At 31.3% G+C, this 23,022-nt stretch overlaps 2 protein-coding genes across 2 annotated transcripts in view; one reads left to right on the top strand and one right to left on the bottom strand.

Annotated features, from left to right (window-relative positions):
- The window catches only part of LOC105249041 (F-box only protein 5), a 50,206-nt gene extending 34,151 nt beyond the window's left edge, over positions 1-16,055 (bottom strand). Inside the window, exon 1 of the mRNA XM_011254191.3 lies at positions 14,132-16,055. Coding sequence (XP_011252493.1) covers positions 14,132-15,295 — 1,164 coding nt within the window. The 5' untranslated portion in view covers positions 15,296-16,055. The remainder of the gene's footprint in view (positions 1-14,131) is intronic.
- Positions 16,056-17,612: 1,557 nt separating this feature from the next.
- On the top strand, positions 17,613-20,126 carry LOC109609836 (DNA-directed RNA polymerases I, II, and III subunit RPABC4). The gene is made up of 3 exons (XM_020026805.2): positions 17,613-17,920; positions 19,708-19,800; positions 19,922-20,126. Exons 1-3 carry the CDS (start codon positions 17,863-17,865, stop codon positions 19,942-19,944), a joined length of 174 nt encoding a protein of 57 aa, XP_019882364.1. The 5' UTR covers positions 17,613-17,862; the 3' UTR covers positions 19,945-20,126.
- The last annotated feature ends 2,896 nt before the right edge of the window (positions 20,127-23,022 follow it).

Raw genomic sequence — 23,022 nt, 5'->3', positions numbered from 1 at the left:
TCCAAGAAAACGTCTGTGTATTTGTTCCGAAAAAATATGGTGGAAGACATAAAACCGGAAGGAAGAACATATTGTTTCGTTAAGAACTTTTCATTAAGGAATTTTTAAAGAACTCTTCTTTGGAGAAATCGAAAAGATTTAATTTAATTTAAAAAAATTAATTCAATTCGGTGTTTAATATTTCATTTCTGATTTCATTAAAAAAGACACTACATATGACATTAAAAATTGTCTGTCGATCATTACTTGATGTTACATTAAAAAATTAAAAATTATATCAAAAGATGTAATTTATATTATACAGTTTTTTATTAAGATCTTTTTAGAAGATTTTTTTTTCAAAAAATTTTATAATTATATTTGACGAACATGATAAATATTGAAAGAAATAATAATGTATGAAAGTAAAATAAAGATAAATAGAAGTTTCATGATTATTTCTTTATCGGAAGAGAGAAATAATTTTGTCACAATTATTGTGTATTTATTATTATATATTATTTTATATATTATTATATATTATTATATTATATTACATATCATTATTATATCTTTTGTTACAATTATTTTAAATATAAAAATTTATAATAAATATTTTTATAACAAGATTTTCGATTTCGACGATCATATCTGTCATATTTGATAACCAATTTTAATAGCACGCGAGTTCAGTATTATTTTCAGACGACAAATACCGCAGCTCGAGAAGACGATTATTCTGCGCAATTGACAAAGTCATGACATGCAATGAGCAGTGTATGAGACAGTCGAATAACAGACAATGAGCGAGTGACAATCAAATTCGACACGTAGAGAATGAGATGCATTCACGCAGTCCACTTTGTATTCACTCATGCGAATACTCGCCTTACTATATATTCCAACACGCGTGTATCGATGCATTTCTTACACTGGTAACATGACCAATTATGTGCGAATGCAAAGTTATCCGACCAACCACAAAGTCTGTATTTATTTTTTCCGATGTCATAAACAGATAAAAATATAATAATTAAATTTCTATATTGAAAAATAAAAATTAAACATATTAAAGTATATAAATAATGCGCTGTTTGAATATTTATAAGCATTTTATTATTATTTTAAGATTATAACAACTAATTAAATTAATAGTTTGTATAAAAAAATGTGAAAAAATTTATTAAATATATGCTAAAATATCAACAATATTATTTTTATTACTCGGGATTCATATTAATATTTCTGATCACCTTACATTTTTATATCAATGGATATGTATATCAATTATATATCTATTGTTTTTTAAATATAATTAATAAATTAATTAATTTAATATATATTTATTATATATTAATTTAATATATTATTTAAGATATTTACGTATATCTTTTATATACATTTTTTCCCCTTTCAAAATAATTCTTTCATACTTCCTTTATACATTGATAATGATTTTTAACCATCGTACTTTTTCCTTTTTTCATTTTATAAAAAAATAAAGTTTCTTTTGTGGCAGTTTATGCTCTTAGCATGTATCGTGCAAAGAGTTCGGTAAATTACATCGCGGAAACGTGACCGAGCACGATCGAGACGCATATAACAAAGAAGGAAACGACAGAGAGAGAGAGAGAGAGAGAGAGAGAGAGAGAGAGAGAGAGAGAGAGAGAGAGAGAGAGAGAGAGAGAAAGAGAGAGAGAAATGAAAAGGGCTCGTTTCTTATAGTTGTCTTCTCTCAGACGACTCTTGAGGGTTCGAATTTTTCTCTCAGTGCGAGTGATGAGATACATGGCTCCTCCTTCGAGGGGTTACATCCATCTCGTGCCACGTCCTTGCTAGCTACGAACTGGATACGTATCCAAGTTTTTCGAAGTTATAGGCCGTACCTTTGTCAACTGATATCCCAAAATGCATAATATTGTATTTCGATTTTCTCGTTTTTTTTTTTGTATCAATATCATAGAAAGTAATAATAAAAATGATAAAATATGTAGAATATTTTTTGTCATCGTTTTGCAGATATTTAGTAATTTTATTTTCTTTTTAATTTGCACTCTTTGCATAAATAGGTTTTCTTTTCCACAGAAAATAAAGAAATTGTGGAATTAGTTTTATAGAGATTTATAAATGTATTTAAAACTATTTCATATTTAATTCAGTATTCAACATTTTTTATGTATAATTTTTTAAATGTCTATTTATATGTAATTTTTTTCAAAAAATAATCACGAATTATCATTATATAATAAAGGAAGTCTCATGTAATATTGCACAATTTTCATTAATATATTTATATATTATAAAGTCTCATTTTTACATTTTAAGTCATAGAATATTATTGCTTATTTTCTTCTCCAAAATATTTATATAATTATTAAACTTTCATTTATTTATCAAATGTACAAATTTATTTATCAAATTTATTTATCAAATTTATTTATCAAATGTATAAAAATTTAATGTAGAAATTAAATGGACCAACAATCTTTGAATTAGATAGAAAATAAATTGATAAAATAAAATGCGATGAAATATAATTGCTATTAAAAATATTGCATGTATACTGAAGACTTATTGTTAGTATATCTAGACATTCTAGATTCTTTTAATTTAAAATGAAGACGGATAATGTTTGTATATTAGAATAATGCGTACGCAGCTGTCGTTAACGCAGCCGTCTTTTCCTTCCTCCGTTAATCTACACGGATATGCAGGTAGTGACATTAATGTCTCAAACATGCGATTTTTTATAAGAAGGTATAGGTGCTCATCGTTCCGTGGTTCCCTTTCCTTGGAAGAAAGTAACCAATTGTTAACATATGCCGGGCCAATGTGCGAATATTTAATTTATTGTTAGTATTAATTATTAATTTATTTATTAATATATTAATTGAAAGGATAATTGTTGAAACAATATAACTATTTATAAAAATGTATACTATTAATAAAGCTATTAATAAAAATTTGTATAATCTAGAGCTATATTTTTCATGTTAATATATTAAGAATATATATTAATTAATAATATATCATAATCAATAATATATATTATTGATATCTGCAGCAGATTTTGTGTCAAACGAATTTTCATTAATTATTCTTCGGAATAAAATTTTTTTTTGCACATTTTTGCATATTTTTGCACATTTTTTACTTTGAGAAAATTAAGTGTGCAACTTATAAGGAAGACCCTATTTGTTTTCACTTCATAACCTGCATTCCGGATTAGCCTTAAATGTTATCTACAGAACGGTCGTCCTTTAACGCTTAATTTATTATCGATAAGCCCAAAAAGTGACTGTTTTAAAATTAGTTTACTGACTTCACAAATGTGAGAAAATCTTATCTAATCACGTAGCAGGTGCAATCGGTGATATATTTGTCCTCTTTAAGAGTCTATAGACCTAGGGTCACACTATCTGTCACCTTCGTGTCAATTCTGTATCGATTATATTACAAAGAAGTGTCATCATTCGCACTTTTAGTGATTCTATTTGTCAAAAAATACCCGAATTATCAATAAGCGTGGCTTTCGCTAACAAAGCGTTACAGAAACTGTTATCGGTCATGTATAACGCGTGGCATATTGATAAAAAATACGCAATCTCTATTCAATATCTTTTCTACGTTCGAAATAAATATGATCGATTGCATAAATTTCGTATAATAATAATACGTGTATGTTTAATCAATATTGATTGATAAATTTTACTTTCTCTCTCTTTCTTTCTTTCTTATATACCTTATATATTTTTTTATCTTATAATTATTTTTTTAATATAATTATTTTATTTTTATTATTGTATTTAAAAAAATACAATAATTATTTTACATAATTACACCGAGTTTGAAAATGATAATCAGTATATATTTAATATCAAAAATTAAAATATGAGATTGTTGTGATTATATATTTTTAGTATTTTTACTTCGAGATGCAATTATTAATATAATACAGACTTAAAAAAATATATATTAAACGTTGTATATTCGAATAATATTAGATGCACACACACATTAGAATAAATATATATAAGTAATTATTTTATGAGAAATTTTTTATAAAATAATCATTATCATCTATCATATGCATAGTATTACTGCAATTAATATCCCATAATTAGCACACATTATCGATGAGCGCACACTACCGATGTGGCAAATTACTCGTTGCAGAGATCTGATTGGATAGCGCGAATATACGACGGTGCAATTCATCGTGCAATTTAATGCATTTATCGATGCATCGAGTCGCGAGCTGGTACTTTTGCCCAGACATGTACGGCTTTGAGAAGATTGGGGCTAGGGATTCGTGTAATCATAAGTTTGCTCTCATCTTTGGGCGGATACATAATAACCCTTCGCCTCTTTTTTTCTTCTTGTTAAATCGCGTAAAATAGCTATCTGCACCAAGCAGTTTACATGCAACCTTAATCAACCATCACCAGACGAAATATGTAAAAATATTTTTAAATTGCAAATTGTGTAAATTGTGTTGTAAAAACCGACTGTATATAAATTTTACAATTTTAACTTTGATAATCTAGAATAATATAGTTTATACTGCATTTTCATTGTAACTTTTTCCTATCGACTAAATTTTATTATTAATAATTCATTATTAATAATGAATTTATATTTATAATTTATTATTAATAATTCAATAAAAATTAAAAGATAAACTCAATCATCGCATCAAGTTTTCAATCTCAAAATACAAGATCATGATTTCAATTAATATAAATAAATATTAAGCGAAATTAAAATATGATTTTATTTAAAGTTTTTTCTCTCTTTTTTTAAAATATCTTACAAAGAATATTTTGTGCGCACCATTGCATAAATATTTGATGCAAATATTTCTGAATAAAAGATTTATAAATATTAGATATTTTGTTAATTTTATTTCTGTGTTTTCTTGGAAAATTATATTAATCTATTTAATTCGAGTAAATTTCTTCAGGCCTTTTGCGGTGATAAATAATGATCCCCTTGTTATAATGCACGTTGAAATGCACATGCATGGCACGATTCGCAGAAGCTAGCGGCATCTTTAAAAGGAGCCATTGTGGAGAGGTAAAGACTCGAGGTATCGGGCATTCGATTTAATGCATTTATCGGGCTCTATCGAGACATTCCTGGTCTTTTTACCGAGAGGACGAGCGGACCATGGAACCGGGAGGTTTGTTCTCCACTACCTGCGACTTGTTACATGCCGATCTTGGAAACCTTATACACGGTGCGCATGAGAAAGAGAGAGAGAGAGAGAGAGAAAGAAAGAAAAAGAAAAAAGATTAAGAGGGTGAAAAGAGGAGAAATCTGCAATACTGATAACTATCAATCGCACGACCTCGAATTCATATCAAGCATAAAGATGAATGGCGAAGCCTAATGTATTCTCGGGGCGGGGGGGGGACTTTTCGAATTCTAAGAATAAGATAAAAGAATATACATTTTACGAAGAATACTCAATATTCCACAAAATTTATATTTTCATATTTTTTATATTTTTAATTTATATTTCATCTGACACGAACGGAAAATATTTCAAAAAATGTCACATATATTTACTTCATCATTTTTTAATTTAAAATTGCTCAACTTAATATTTTTTTTTAGTTCATATCGAGCATAAAGATGAATGGCGAAGCTTAACGTATTTGCGGGAGAGTACTTTTCGGATTCTAAGAATAAGCTAAAAGAATATACATTTTGTGAAGAATACTTAATATTCCACAAAATTTGTATTTTCATATTTTTTATATTTTTAATTTATATTTTATCTGACGCGAACGGAAAATATTTCAAAAAATGTCACGTATATTTACTTAATCATTTTTTTAATTTAAAATTTCTCTAACTTAATATTTTTTTTTATTTAGGCTCAATCTCGTTATACATACTTTTAAAAATAAAATCTAGGAAATATAAATTATAGCAATATATGTTTTATGAATAGAAGTTTTATAAATAGAATTATATCAAGAGAATATATTCAACCCCTCATTCTAATTTTTTTTAATTTTCTAAATAAATAAATAATAGAAAATAAAAATAAAAATAAAAATAAGAAAATAAAAATAACTTTTTTTTATATTGAAGAAATTCAGTAAGTAATCTTTGCATGTGCAAATCTGGCAGCATGTGCAAATCGGTCGACTCCAAAAATTAATTTTCTCCGATTGTAACGGAGCGAAATTAATCCAAAATTAACAATGCAAATAACTTGGAGGAAATCGTCGCGTGCCGCGCATATTTCACACGATGACGGTACGCGTGGCTTACTCGCACTATTTTACTCCATGTATAAAACGGTCTTTCTGCTGTCCGTTGTCGGACTGCTTTATGCTCCGCGAAGCACGCAGCGAGAAAGAGAGAGAGAGAAAGAGAGAGAGAGAGAGAGAGAGAGAGAGAGAGAGAGAGACTGACAGTGAAAAAGAGAGAGAAATGATCGGAGCCGGGTGCACCTGGCCAGGTGCTACATAACAGTGGGTCAATATGAACATATGACGATACCATCGCGGGACCGTTGAGCGGCAAAATAAAATAAAACGTAAAATAATAATTAAAAAATAGACAGAAAATTCTTCCTCATTCGCGTTAAAATAATCGCATGTACGTTAAATACGTATCACGCATAAGAACGAGTTTGTCAAGTGATCCAAAATTAAATGAATTAATCATTTGACAAACAACGTGAACGAAGAAATTAATTAGAAGTTTCTGAATTTATTATCAAACATCAAAATTTTTTCTATCAAAATGTGTAAAAAAATTTAATATCAAACTATCATTAATATAATTTATAATGCTCCGTATTTCAATGTCATGTAAATTATGTGCATTTTCAAATATCTTCAAACTTTCCTTGCTTCTGAAAAGTGTGAAAAAAATTATTATTAAATATACAAAATTATTTTTCGACTTTGTCGGTTTAATGGATTTTTAAAGAATTCCAAAAGATATCCCATCTCTTTAGAAACATTTTTATTGCGCCAATATTGCGATTGAAATTACACGACGAGAACCAGTCGATTGTCTTGGTCAATTTTCCTCTTTCGAGCCCGAAGCAGAGGACTCGCTTGACGGGATTCTCGGTAAAATTGTCAAGATACCCACCGGAAAAAGGGACTGCAAGGAGTCTTTTTTTTCACAGGAAACACCCGCACCTGACGCGATCAACAACGTTAGACAGCTATTCAACGAACCCTTCGTGGCCGTTGCTAATTAAGGAACAATTCCTTCCTTCCTTTCGTTGAAAATCGTCCTTCCTCTTTGCGGAACTATCTTCGTCCGGTTCGTTGTGAAATTAATTCTCCCGAATCACGATAAAAAGACAGATGTTACTAGTCAGAAATGCGATTTTATTTTGCCAAAAAATGTTTAAAATTTTGATATTTTCAAGGGATATCAAAATGTGTGTACGTATATATTTCTTAAGATAAGAAACAAAATATCTATTCCCTTTTAAAGGTAAGAAATAAAATTGATACATAATAATAAATATAATAATAAATAAAATTTGGATACATAATAATAATTAAAATTTGAATTAATTAAAATTAATTCGGCTCACCTAAACGCGCCTGATAATTAGATATATACACAGATATATGATGAAACAAAATGTCAGATTTTCTTATCTTCAATCCCGACAATTTAATATCAATCATCAATAACATACAATTGTTATCAAAATTATTTTCGCGATTTAAAAATAATATTTAAACAAAGTGAAGGAGATATTTTGCAGAATATAAAATTGAATATAAATAAAAAAAAATCATATTACATTTATATATATCCAAGCTTACAATAGTTCTTTTTAATATTAATACTTTCATTTTCAATGTTTTGCGGCTTAAAATAATTCTCGTTTTGCACACGCATTACACGCTCGTGGTTTGAATTGTCTCGCACTGTCGTAAAAGACTAAAGGGCTCTCTGCCCGCCCTTTGTTTTAGTACCAGATACTATAATATATTCGCATTGTTTCTCGTGGCCGGTTTTCGCCTCGGGCGACTTCGCGATCCGGAGAAGAAACGAGCGTTGGCTCTCCTCTCTCTGGACGTGCAGGAGGAGAGACGGACTCTCTCTCGCTCTGATATATCGCCCGCCAGACTCAATTTTCGTGAGGGAGAGCAACTAAAACCACATTGCATATCCGTTCGCGAACGTTAACGTCGACTTTTCTTTGCAACGTGCCGCGACTCGAATTTATTTACGATCCGACCGCCTTCTTGTATCGCAATTTTTTACATCATACCTTCCCTGAGAGCACTTCTGTCTCGCCATTTTTTAAAAACTCGATTACCGCCTCTTCTCACTTTCAACAAAATATTACTTACCCCCGAAAGAAATTTTTAATTTGCAAAAAAAATAACTTATAATTCTAGCCACTTCGATATTTAAAAAAAGAACCCAACTCAATATTTTAAAAAAATTATATACTCAATAATATAGCTCAATATTGAGTATTAATTATAACTCAATATTTAAAAACAATTTTTTTTAATATAAAAAAAGTTCTTCAAACGTAAACGAAAATTTTTTTAATATCAAAAATGTTTTTAAATATTTAAAAAATCTGGAGAATTATAATGAATTTAATTCGTAATTTTGTTTCAAACGTAAATCAAGACGTCGAAGAATAATAATGTAAAATATGTTGAATTAATTTCGCGACGAAAATTGACCGTAATACGTTAATCGTTTATGTTGTATCTCCAAAGATATTGTCCTTCGAAATTTTAATGTTCGATAACAACAAGCTTTGACGAGCCATCTGACTGGGATGCAATACGCGTGCATGGCCGACAATGAGCATTCTATTATCGTCGGTGATAAAAAATATCGATGTCCCGACTTTGACATTAGCGCAAACGTCAGACTCTCTCGTTCCACGCGAGTAACAAAGAATCCTAGGTACGCCACTTGCATCCGCTATCGCAATCTAATGCGATAGCGGAATGCATCCCTCGTTTAACGAGAGGAAGGGGTAAGAGGGGGGAAGAGAGAAAGTGGCGGGAGAGAGGGAGAGAGAGAGGGAGAGAGAGAGAGAAACGGCAGGTAGGTAGCCTCGGCGACGACGGGAACAAGAAGGCACGTACATCACTGTCACCGATTCTTCACGCTGCTCGTCTGACTGATTTCCGCGAGTAAATCATCGCGTTTGTCCCGCCGCTTTGCCTCTAACGCGAGCTTTGGCGTGCGCGCGCAACTTTATGAAGATTCAGCGGAACCGTACGTGGGAATGTAATGGGAACATTTGCGCGGAAATGACACAACATGCCATGGACTGTCCATAAACATTACGTAAAGTTTGACGCCTGTCGTAATCACCCTCGCGATATTATACGAGGCTCTTTCGTCCTTCGACAATTCTTGGATCTAGGATATTAAAATCGCCTTCGAATTTTAAGATCTCTCTAATTAAACGTTCTTTAATAATATAACATCGCAATATAAATTTATACAATTTTATATTTTTCTTCATAATTTTTTTGAAAAAAAAAATAATAATAATAAATGTTATTTATCTGTTTATTATATTAAATCTTCCTACAGCACACAGATCATTGTTGTTACATTGTCGCAATATTGCTGTATGGGCTGAGAATTTAATATTATTATTATTATTGCATTGGTCCCAAATTTTGCAATCACTATAAGATTGCATAAAACATTTCTTTTTTTCGCAAAATAAATTTTAAAATTTAAATGCAGCGTTCCTTATCGCACCGAGGTGCAATATCGCGGAATGAATTTAAATCACCGTGCACGATGAAATTATACAGAACAGATTCCCTCGCGATATTATACGAGGCTCTTTTGTACTTCGACAATTCTTGGATCTAGAATATAAAAAAATATTAAAATCGCCTTCGAATTTTAAGATCTCTCTAATTAAACGTTCTTTAATAACGTATAACATCGCAATATAAATTTATACAATTTTATATTTTTCTCCATGATTTTTTTGAAAAAAAAAAATAATAATAATAAATGTTATTTATCTGTTTATTATATTAAATCTTCCTACAGTACAGACCATTGTTGTTACATTGCAGCAACATTGCAACAATATTGCTGTATGGGCTGAGAATTTAATATTCTTATTATTATTGCATTGCTCCCAAATTTTGCAATCACTATAAGATTGCATAAAATATTTCTTTTTTTCGCAAAATAAATTTTGCGTTAATTTGCAGCGTTCTTTATCGCACCGAGGTGCAATATCGCGGGATGAATTTCAATCACCGTGCACGATGAAATTATACAGAACAGATTCCCTCGCGATATTATACGAGGCTCTTTCGTACTTCGACAATTCTTGGATCTAGGATATAAAAAAATATTAAAATCGCCTTCGAATTTTAAGATCTCTCTAATTAAACGTTCTTTAATAACGTATAACATCGCAATATAAATTTATACAATTTTATATTTTTCTTCATAATTTTTTTGAAAAAAAAATAATAATAATAAATGTTATTTATCTGTTTATTATATTAAATCTTCCTACAGCACAGACCATTGTTGTTACATTGCAGCAACATTGCAACAATATTGCTGTATGGGCTGAGAATTTAATATTCTTATTATTATTGCATTGCTCCCAAATTTTGCAATCACTATAAGATTGCATAAAATATTTCTTTTTTTCGCAAAATAAATTTTGCGTTAATTTGCAGCGTTCTTTATCGCACCGAGGTGCAATATCGCGGGATGAATTTCAATCACCGTGCACGATGAAATTATACAGAACAGATTCCCTCGCGATATTATACGAGGCTCTTTCGTACTTCGACAATTCTTGGATCTAGGATATAAAAAAATATTAAAATCGCCTTCAACTTTTAAGATCTCTCTAATTAAACGTTCTTTAATAACGTATAACATCGCAATACAAATTTATACAATTTTATATTTTTATTCATGATTTTAAAAAAAAAAAAAAAAAGATTTATTTCTGTTTAATATTTTAAATCTTATTATCTGTTTATTTTATTTATTATTTTTATTTATTATATATTATTATAATTTATTATCTGTTTATTATATTAAATCTTTCTACAGCACAGACCATTGTTGCTACATTGCAGCAATATTGCTGTATGGGCTGAGAATTTAATATTATTATTATTATTATTGCATTGCTCCCAGATTTTGCAATCACTATAAGATTGCATAAAATATTTCTTTTTTTCACAAAATAAATTTTGCGTTAATTTGCAGCGTTCCTTATCGCACCGAGGTGCAATATCGCGGTATGAATTTCAATCATCGTGCACGATGAAATTATACAAAACAGACGGAGTCTCATCATCGAGAAACGAACATCCGTCAAATTCTGCACACCGTTGACGGACCTCGCTTATCCCCGGCCTTAACGACCCACGAAGCAATTATCCCTCGCGGCGGCTCAAAGCCAATATGGCGATAAATCAACGTCAAAGTAATGATCTCGCAATCAAAACAATTACCCGACCGCGATTCGATTTCGCGCGCGCGAACTATGAGCGGATGCTAACTTAAAGTGAAAAGGAAATCCCGAGACTACCGACCAGGGTATCGATTATAGCTGGCTCTGGTAATTATCTGTCCTGTTTCTGTTCTCGCGAGAATTACGAGTGCCAAAACTACAGACACAAAGTCCAACCGGCATTCTTAATTACGGATTTAGCTGTCTGACGCAATGCGTAACGCAACATTCGAATCGTCGATACTAGGGCTGCTGATTTAGCTCCAAGACTTCGATACATACATATTTATAAAATTATAGGACAAAATCTGAATAAAATGCTGAAAAATAAATTGAAAAATATGCCCAAAAATTTTGATTTTCAATAATTTTTAATAATTTTTTAATTATTTTTAATAATTTAATTTTTAAATAATTTTTATATAATATCATATATTAATTAATTCACTTTTATTTACAATATTTTCAACATTCTTTCCATGAATTTGTAAAAATATATTTTTTGAAGCTTCGAATTGTAACAATTCTAGTCGATATCACTGCTATATTTCATTTACAGTCTAGAGCAATCGATCATGAGCACAGCTCGACTATTAATTAATTACATGCATAACGACGCACACTGAAGATGTATTCGCCATCATAATTAAAATACGCATTATGCATGATTATCTGATTTTGAATTTTATCATCCGGCAGACAAATAATTTTTTGCAAAAGCAGTAATTAATAATTTTTTTTTGTAAAAATTAAATTAATAATTGAGATGAATTTTTTAATTATTTGAGTTAATAAAAAATACAACATTTTTTTCGTATTTCAATATGCCTAATAATTTACGTACGTTGTGCATGTATTATTTTAAGAGAAAAATTAGCATATTAATTTCCATAATATTATATGTAATACACAAGATATTAGTAAAAACAATAAAAAATAAAAAATAAAAAATATTCTAATAGCAAATTGATAAAATGTATTTTATTTAAAAGATAAAAAGAAATTAAAAAACCTTTTACTATCGAGAGCATCAAAAGGAGAATGCAATCACTCTCAATAAATCAAGACCAGACAATCATATTCAAATTAGAATCATTACATAACTGCTTAAGTATTATTATAAATTCTAAGGTGTTAATGCTGCCGAGAATATAATCGTGACTTTCTCGATGAAATAGTTGTTAATCGCATATCCCGAGTCATTGTATATTATCATTATTCAATTAAAGAGATATATATCACATTAAAGAGAATAGATACGTCTCGGATACCAGCGCGAATTATCTAGCTGTTATGAGATAAACTCAACGAATACGATTCTCAAACAAGTGAAACATGCGTTAATAATTCCCGCGAGTGTCGAACACCCGAGAACCCTGGGAAATTTAGCGCACGTGGTTCTTTGAAGCTTTGAACAGATTTTGCATTTCAGTCATTGACTTTGCTGCGATTTTTCTCAATTTTATTCTCACAATATTCATTCAGAAAAATTATTTTTTCGATTGTAATTCGTTGTAAATTTATGCAAATATTCGATAAATTTTGACACGAAAATATGAAATCAAAATGAAATAAAATTTCTATTGATATAAAGTAGATAAAAGCTAGTAATATTTAAATATGTAGCGAATTTTTACAATATTTCACGTGTAAAAATCATGTGATTAAAAATTAAAAATTCAATAAATATCCTTGGAACAAATTCTATAAATAATTTCTATAAGATTTATTAATGCAATTTCTCGCTATTATTTATGAAATAAATAAATAATTTTTCATCACATATTTGATTTAAAAATTCGACATATTTATTTAATAAATAATAGCGAGAAATTGTAATAAATCTTTTGGAAATTATTTATAGAGTTTCTTCCAAGCATGTTTATTAAATTTTCAATTTTTAATCATATTATTAGTGATAATTTAGTATTTGAATGTTACTAGCTTTCAATAGAAGTCATTGATTTTACTGTGATTTTTCTCAATTTTATTCTCACAATATTCATTCAGAAAAATTATTTTTTCGATTGTAATTCATTATAAATTTATGCAAATATTCGATAAATTCTGACACGTAAATATGAAACCAAAATGAAATAAAATTTCTATTGATATAAAGTGGATAAAAGCTAGTAATATTTAAATATGTAGCGAATTTTTACAATATTTCACGTGTAAAAATCATGTGATTAAAAATTAGAAATTCAATAAATATCCTTGGAACAAATTCTATAAATAATTTCTATAAGATTTATTAATGCAATTTCTCGCTATTATTTATGAAATAAATAAATAATTTTTAATCACATATTTGATTAAAAAATTCGACATATTTATTTAATAAATAATAGCGAGAAATTGTAATAAATCTTTTGGAAATTATTTATTTATTTCATATTATTATAGAATTTCTCCCAAGCATGTTTATTGAATTTTCAATTTTTAATCATAATTAGTGATAATTTAGTATTTAAATATTATTATGAATTACTAGCTTTCAATAGAATTAATTCAAATATTATATCAATAAAATTAATCAAATATTTTAGTACAAATAACATATAAAATTGATAAGAATTGATGATATAAATTGATTAAATCAATTTCTATAAATTGATTAAATGATTCAATTTATAAAAATTGATTTACATAAATTGACCGACTTACCTTGACATAGGAGTGAAACTTGACTTTGCTCGGCGAGACAGGTGGACTATTCGGGGGTCTCGGTTGCGCTGGAACGTATAAGAAGTTCTGTACGTCCACCAAGAAGCCCTTCCTGACGTAGTGCCTGCTCTTGGGACTCGTCTGTATATCCTCCTCGCGTTTCGCCTTCTTGAACGTCACCTTCAGGTTCTCCTTGATGTTTTGCTTGCGCAGAATGTAACTCATCCTTCTTCCGTTGGCACCAGAATCGTTCTCGCAGATCCTCCTCCAAGCCGCGGACACCATACTGACCGAGCAGAGATCCGGAGGTCCAAGATAAGATAGAATCTTCGACACCAGGTTCAAATGGTTGCTCTCCTCTCCCAGGAGAGACAGGAAATCCACCTTCTCCCGCCCCGTATAATCCAAGGTAGCTCTACGAATATTATTTCGCAGCGCTAGACCACGATGGCTGAAGTCCAGCCTCTTCGGTTTAATCTCGGACAAGTCCGCGATACACAGTTTACTCAGTTTCTGATTCTCCGATGTGATCGCGGGGCTGATCCTTCTGCGAGCCGGTGAGATGACAATCCGCGGTATCGAGACTCTGAGTCTCGGGGGTGTTGCCTGAACCTGCGATTTACCCTCCGAATGGACTAGCTTCATCTCCACATCCTCCTCAACGGGCTCCGAGGCCACGAAGGACGAGGAGGGCACCGCCGGCGACAGAGGCGGCGACAGGAGCTGGAAATCGTTGGACGCGGGAGTGATGAGTACCGTGGTCCTCCAGTTCCTCCTGTTCTTGATCCTGAGAATCTCCGTGTACTTATTGTCGGCGCAGCTCGGCGTAGAGTGCACCAGGCTGAGGCTTTGGTTGACATTCGTACACGACGATTCCTGCTCGACGGAGGAACTCTCGGAGACGAGGTAGTCGGACTCCGAGGCGTTCAACGTGTGGTTGAGCTTGGAGCGGCGTCTCTGCGCCTTCTCGCATTGAAACGGGTCCGTACGGAATCTGCAGCACTTCTTGGCCGACAATAACGCGCCGGAGGACGATCGTGTCCTGTAGCCGGTCATCGAGCTGCAGCCGCTGGTGTGAGGTGTCAGAATTGACAGGTAGCCGCTGTCGACGCTGTCGTGGGAACTGGCGTCGACGGAGATGGGCATGCTCTCGACTTCCTCCATCCTGCCGTTTTTATCTGCCTCGAAACGAATGGTTTTTCGAAGTCTCACACCTGCTCATCAGCTTCAACTATCTTTTAAGCGACTTACCTACCCTGTTGACCTTTTTATGGCATCTGAGAAAAACACTGATAACACACTTCGTGCTTGTATACGTATACAATTACAATTGAGTTTCTAACGCGTCGGGATATCAATATATCTCCACTGGAAGTCCCGAAAACGTAAATATTATTTCGTCCTCGAAGCACTGTCAAACGAGACGATTTTTCTCGGCGTCAATCATATTACAAGTGTCATACCGCGGCACTAATCGCTTCCCGGTGAAGTTAGCTACACCGCGAAGTTGGGCGCGAGCGGCGCTTGACGTTTCGATAATGTTGACACGGACGCTCATATCGCTTCGCACTTCACTCACGTGTGCGTCGCGCGGGAAATACGCACTTCGCATCTGCCGTGCCTTTCCCCCTCCTCTCCTTTTTCTCGCCCCTTCTGCCGCTCGTCAACAGCACCACCAGGAGGCTCATGGAGAGAGATCACCCTTCGCGCGTTTCGTAAATAAAAGCCTGGCCGACTTTCACCGCGATCGACTTTCACGAGCGTAATATTCGCGAATATTTCGCCGATTTTCGACGATAATTATTCTCAAGGATAATTTACCCTGGGTTTAGTTGTTGGGCCGACTTTCACCGCGAACGGCCAGGGGTGCGTAACCCGGGAAAACACGCAGCTCTCCCTTGGAGAAGCGTCCGGGCGCCGCGGCGTTCCACCGACACATTGAGAGCAAAACGTCTCGTGTATTCCCTCGCTGCACACGCGCGCCCCCCACGCGCGCCAGCCAGCCAATCGCGCGCCTCCCCGCGCGCGCCAGCCGGCCAATCGCGCGCCTGCCCGCGCGCGCCAGCCGGCCAATCGCGCGTCTCCCACGCGCGCCAGTCGGCAAATCGCGCGCGTCACCTCGTCCCGCCGTTCGTTGCCAAGCGGCCCTATTGGCCGGCCGTTCCGGATGCTGGAAAGGCGCGCGCGAGCAGGCTTCTGTCGTCGGGAGATTTTCCCGTTCGTCTTCTCCAATTTCCGTGCTACTCATGCGTGAGCGCGGTACATTGGGGTGCACCACATCCGGCGCTACAGATGTCTCTCGGTCAGCAATCGAAGTGGCTGTTGGGTTTTTTTTTTAGAAGACGTGAAAAATTTTCGCGAGTATTTCTACGGCAAAAATTTTTGCTCCTCACGAAAATAATTATGATCGCCAAATTGGATAATTGAACGATTTGTTTGAATTTTTACGCGCATGCGATGTCACTTGAATGATGAAAATAATGTTCATTATAATATATATTTCATATTAATATCGCGAGTATTGGAAAGAATGGGATATTAGTGAAATTTTAATTAATATTGACTGTATTGGAACGACTTATAAAATATATTTTAGAGAAACGTTATTTAATCATGTGTTTAAAATATATAAGAAACACAATAATATGACAATATTTACATTTTTAGTTTGAAATTGATTGTTTTTCAAAATATACATAAAAAGAGAGAGAGAGAGAGAGAGAGAGAGGACAACATATGAATAGTGTCCAATCATCTCACCATCACCTGCCATTGCATAACATTCGCACTAACGTCATCTACTGACAGCTCGTGCATTAAGATAACAAAATTTTCTGCTTGTTCGACATGAGAGGGCGTTCTTCAAACAGCGTTTAATTAACCAATCAGAATTTGATGTTTAATTTAACTGCTTAATTAATTAATTAATTAATTATTATTATTTAATATTAAATTTTAATTTTTAAGCATTTTTAAATTTAAACCTACCCTATTTAGGTCGTTATTTCTAATTTCTAACTTAGTGTTATACTAGTGAATTAAGCTATTCTCTGAGCATTTTTATTTTTCTTTCAATGTTTCTATCAATAAGTGCAATATTTAATATTTCATTTAGTAATAAATTTAATTTACTTTATGTATATAATTTAAAACTATATAGTACAAACTTAGGATACCTACTGTAGATAACGAATTTCGTAACACTGGCCTAGAGCCAATGCCTTGCTTTTGCTCAATAAAAAAAAAGAAAAAAAAATAACCAATTAGAATAAAGACATCCTTTCTATTTTACCCGACGATGGATCTTCAAATATAACGTCGGAGACGTCTGAATTCTACTGGGCAGATGGCTTTAGTTGCTACTTATCTTCCTTTCTATTTGTATTTTTTTTCCCCTCTTTGATTAGATAGGCCCGCAACTCAGCCTTTGTCTGCGCTCGCGCATGCGCCAGTTATTTCAGTATATATAGCTCACCGGCGAGTCGCAGGGCAGAGGATTGTTGTAATCTATGTTGAAGTAATCATGGGCGAAGAAGTCGACGAAGCCGAGAAAATCGAGATAGTCGAAAAACCACTCGAGAAACCAGTCACTCCTGACAATCTAAAGAAGAAAAGAAGGAGGGGAAGAGGATTCTTGTACGCGATCGTATTCATTTATCTTTTCAACGCGCTAAGCGTGATTTTTCAAGGCTTAAGGAAGAAAAAAAGAATAAAGCAACTTACGGAGTAAGATGGAATCCAGCAAGTCTGAATCTGCGCAAAAACCAACTATGGTATATATTTGTGGAGGTAAAGGCACATTTCTTCAGTTATTTCTTAATCTTTCCTTCGCAGGCAAAACATTGTGACGTCATAATTCAATTGAACACACATTCTCTCGTATTTGTTTTTTTTTTTTTTTTCACCGAGTAGAAAGAAACAAATACCGGCGAGTGAGATTCATAACCTTACTTTTCATGTTAGTAAACATCACTTTATTAAAAAAAAAATTAGTAAATACATTAGGCTAATATTACGTTTGTTGTACAATAAATTGTTTAAGCACATTGATTGGCTGCAGGATAGAAAGTTTCTCAAGATTTAAAAATTATTATCCTGTAGCCAATCAATTTACTTAAAAAATTTGTCGTACAACAAATGTAATATTAGTCTTAGATTGATTAAAACGCAGTCTCGAATGTATTCAAATTAACAGTAAAAACTCAGTTGAACCTTAGGCCAATATTACATTTGTTGTACAATAAATTTTTTAAGCACATTAATTGGCTGCGAAATAGAAAGTTTCTAAAGATTTAAAAAATTGCTATCCTGCAGTCAATCAATGTGCTTAAAAAATTTGAACGACAAATGTAATATTAGCTTTAGATTGATTAAAACGCAGTCTCGAATGTATTCAAATTAACAGTAAAAATTCAGTTGAACCTTAGGCCAATATTACATTTGTTGTACAATAAATTTTTTAAGCACATTGATTGGCTGCGGGATAGAAAGTTTCTAAAGATTTAAAAAAATTATTATCCTGTAGTCAATCAATTTATTTAAAAAATTTGTCGTAAAATTTGTCGACAAATGTAATATTAGTCTTAGATTGATTAAAACGCAGTCTCAAATGTATTTAAATTAACAGTAAAAACTCAGTTAAATCTTAGGCCAATATTACATTTGTTGTACAATAAATTTTTTAAGCACATTAATTGGCTGCAGGATAGAAAGTTTCTAAAGATTTAAAAAATTATTATCCTGTAGTCAATCAATTTATTTAAAAAATTTGTCGTAAAATTTGTCGACAAATGTAATATTAGTCTTAGATTGATTAAAACGCAGTCTCAAATGTATTTAAATTAACAGTAAAAACTCAGTTGAATCTTAGGCCAATATTACATTTGTTGTACAATAAATTTTTTAAGCACATTAATTGGCTGTGGAATAGAAAATTTCTGAAGAATCAAAAAATTACTATCCCGCAGTCAATCAATGTACTTAAAAAATTTGTTGTACGACAAATGTAATATTAGCTTTAGATTAATTAAAACGCAGTCTCGAATATATTCAAATTATAAAAACTCAGTTGAATCTTACTCGCAACAAAGAGAATGTGTGTCCAACTGAGTTATGACATCACAAGTGAGAATCTGAATTTGAAAAGCAACTATTATATGTAATAAAATTACTGGCGAATATCAGTAGACCAAAGTTTTGTATATACTCTTACTGATACTAAACTGATGTACAATCTAAACTAAATAATGATGTCACTGATCTAAGTATACTTATAACTGTGACTCAGTACCACCAGTACTTGAGCGATAAGCAATCACTTGGGTGGAAAGCAACTACTATATATTTGTATATATTTTTTTTATACTTATGTTTATTAAAAATTTTATAAATTATATCAATTATTTCTTGTTGAAATTGACAAGATATGTATTTACGCATTTCTTTCAAGAAATGTTTGAAATTTCTAGAACAATATGTATCTCTCTACAATTATATTGAATAGATGTTACATTATATTAAAAAAAAATAGTTTCTATTTATTTATATTATATAATCAAATTTAAAATTTGTTTTAGAATGTCACCATGACAATGAGATACGTTCCAAGGATCCAATTCGATGCAGAGAATGTGGATATCGTATTATGTATAAAAAGCGCACTAAAAGACGTATCCTTTTCATACTTTCTAATTTAACTGTAAGTTAATTATAATAATTATAATAATCTCAAATTAATTATAATAATCTCAAACCAAAATATCTAGAAATTTTCCTTAATGTGATTTTTAGTTGTTGTTTTCGATGCACGTTAAGCAGACAAGAAACATATAATGGATGTTAATATTTCTTTTTGTATTAAATGGATGTTAATATTTCTTTTTGTATTAAATGGATGTTAATATTTCTTTTTGTATTATGAGTATTAATTTCAAACGTTTTCTATTGTACGTAAGGGTTACTTAATTTTCAATAAACAATACGTTATTATCGCAAATTAACTTTTTATTCCTGTCCCACATTGTCTCTGTTCCTAAAGTTGTACTTTCGTCCTTGCAAAATCACTGTACAAAGTCGTATTCATATTATGAACCCTTTCTCTGTACAATTTGCCTTACAATCTCTGGACCAATAGATAGTCTTATCACTATTTGATAAAGTCTAAGTGTGTTATGTATCGATTCAGAATGCATAATATATAAAACGCTCTTTCAGCAATGTTCTTTCTTTTATTTACAATAAATAAAAATTATATATTCTCATCAATAGTTTAACAGAATTCACAGAATTAGGAAGAAAAGTAACGATGACACTGACAAAACTCGTTGGCATTCGTAAAATCCGTTTGCTACCTTACTCAAGTATACGCTTATAAAATTATCATTCCGGTCCCATGGTCTGATATCGATGGGCAAAAAGAGCCCATTGGATCCAATTTCAAGGTTCTCGTGATAAAGTTGCTCAAGCCAGAGGTGGATTCGTTGAAGCAGCCGCAGCTCGCAGAAGCCCACGACGTAATTTATGCGAGCCTAAGGATGAAATTACACTCTGTTTACATCTCTCTATCTTTCTCCTTCGCTCCCTTGCGCACGCGGAAGAACATTTATAAAATCTTAAAGATCTATAATACATATAAAATACTATATTGCCAGGTATTTGTGTCATCGTTTACACAATGCGCGTATATATATATATATATATATATATATATATTTATATAAAATTTAAATCGTTCAAATCGCCGCAAAAAAATATGGAAATAGGAGGGGGGGGGGCTGGAGGCGAGCAAGAGTTTCTTCGGAAACTCGTGAAATCGAGCGTCGATTCATCTGCATAAAAAACAGAAATATATAAAACCATCTAGAAGCCGTACAAGCTTTTTTCGTCATCTTTTTTTCTTCGTTATTTTCAAGTCTAATACTGAGTCTGAAGGAAGCCAAGCCAACTTTTTTTTTTCGTATAAATCGTATAGATGCGTATGTAAACACTCTCAATAATAAATATGTCCTCGTTCCTCTTATCAGATATTTATCAGATACTTGTACTTATACTTTATAGGAGATATTTAGTTTATAAACATGGTTCTTTTAGTACTACGCACATACAGACTCTAGTCGAAATCGAATATCGTGAAAGTCGTATGTTGAATCATCTTATTGAAGAAATTAATAATATCAAATGGTATAAATATATATGTGAAATGTATACGTTTGCAAAAGAGGACATCAGAATACGATTAAAACATATGTTCGAATTACACGACTGAATCTTTTTTTTTTTTAATAATAAAAAGAGAATAACAATGAGAATAATGTATTGATTGTTCGATGCAAAAAACTAGCAAATATTTTTTTCAACATAAAAGATTTAAAATCATATCTGTGATATTTAATCATGATTTGTAATCATTTCTGCGATATCTTTCTAATACAAACAATTTTACACCTCTTTCTAAATTCGTAAATAAAATTATTCTTCCACTAGCTTTTTTATAATTGGATGGCTGAATAAAAAAAATCTCAAATTATTTGCGAGATATTCTGGCTATCAGAACAAAGAAATTATATAGAAATATATTTCTGCTCTCTCACTTGAACAATTTTCGAAATATAAAAAGATTTTTATATATAAAGACAGATTTAAAAATAAAAAATTTTAAATCATATCTGTAATATTTAATCACGATTTGTAATCATTTCTGCGATATCTTTCTAATATAAACAATTTTATACCTCTTTCTAAATTCGTAAATAAAATTATTCTTCCACTAGCTTTTTTAATTGGATGGCTGAATAAAAAAAATCTCAAATTATTTGCGAGATATTCTGGCTATCAGAAGAAAGAAATTATATAAAAATATATTTCTGCTCTCTCACTTGAACAATTTTCGAAATATAAAAAAAATTTTATATATAAAGACAGATTTAAAAATAAAAAATTTTAAATCATATCTGTGATATTTAATCACGATTTGTAATCATTTCTGCGATATCTTTCTAATATAAACAATTTTATACCTCTTTCTAAATTCGTAAATAAAATTATTCTTCCACTAGCTTTTTTAATTGGATGGCTGAATAAAAAAAATCTCAAATTATTTGCGAGATATTCTGGCTATCAGAAGAAAGAAATTATATAAAAATATATTTCTGCTCTCTCACTTGAACAATTTTCGAAATATAAAAAAATTTTTATATATAAAGACAGATTTAAAAATAAAAAATTTAAAATCATATCTGTGATATTTAATCACGATTTGTAATCATTTCTGCGATATCTTTCTAATACAAACAATTTTATACCTCTTTCTAAATTCGTAAATAAAATTATTCTTCCACTAGCTTTTTTAATTGGATGGCTGAATAAAAAAAATCTCAAATTATTTGCGAGATATTCTGGCTATCAAAAGAAAGAAATTATATAGAAATATATTTCTGCTCTTTCACACTTGAACAATTTTCGAAATATAAAAAGATTTTTATATATAAAGACAGATTTAAAAATAAAAAATTTAAAATCATATCTGTGATATTTAATCACGATTTGTAATCATTTCTGCGATATCTTTCTAATACAAACAATTTTATACCTCTTTCTAAATTCGTAAATAAAATTATTCTTCCACTAGCTTTTTTAATTGGATGGCTGAATAAAAAAAATCTCAAATTATTTGCGAGATATTCTGGCTATCAGAAAAAAGAAATTATATAGAAATATATTTCTGCTCTCTCGCTTGAACAATTTTCGAAATATAAAAAGATTTTTATATATAAAGACAGATTAATTGAAATATAAAAATTATTAATCTCTTTTATATATTTTAAAATTACCATATTGTAATGAAATACGTACGTTTCATTTAACGATCACAACATCCGTTGCAAACTTGTCAA

This window comes from Camponotus floridanus, unplaced genomic scaffold (assembly GCF_003227725.1).
Source record: "Camponotus floridanus strain SB8 unplaced genomic scaffold, Cflo_v7.5 scaffold18, whole genome shotgun sequence".
NCBI lineage: Eukaryota > Metazoa > Arthropoda > Insecta > Hymenoptera > Formicidae > Camponotus > Camponotus floridanus.
This window is presented reverse-complemented; position numbering and strand designations above follow the sequence as displayed.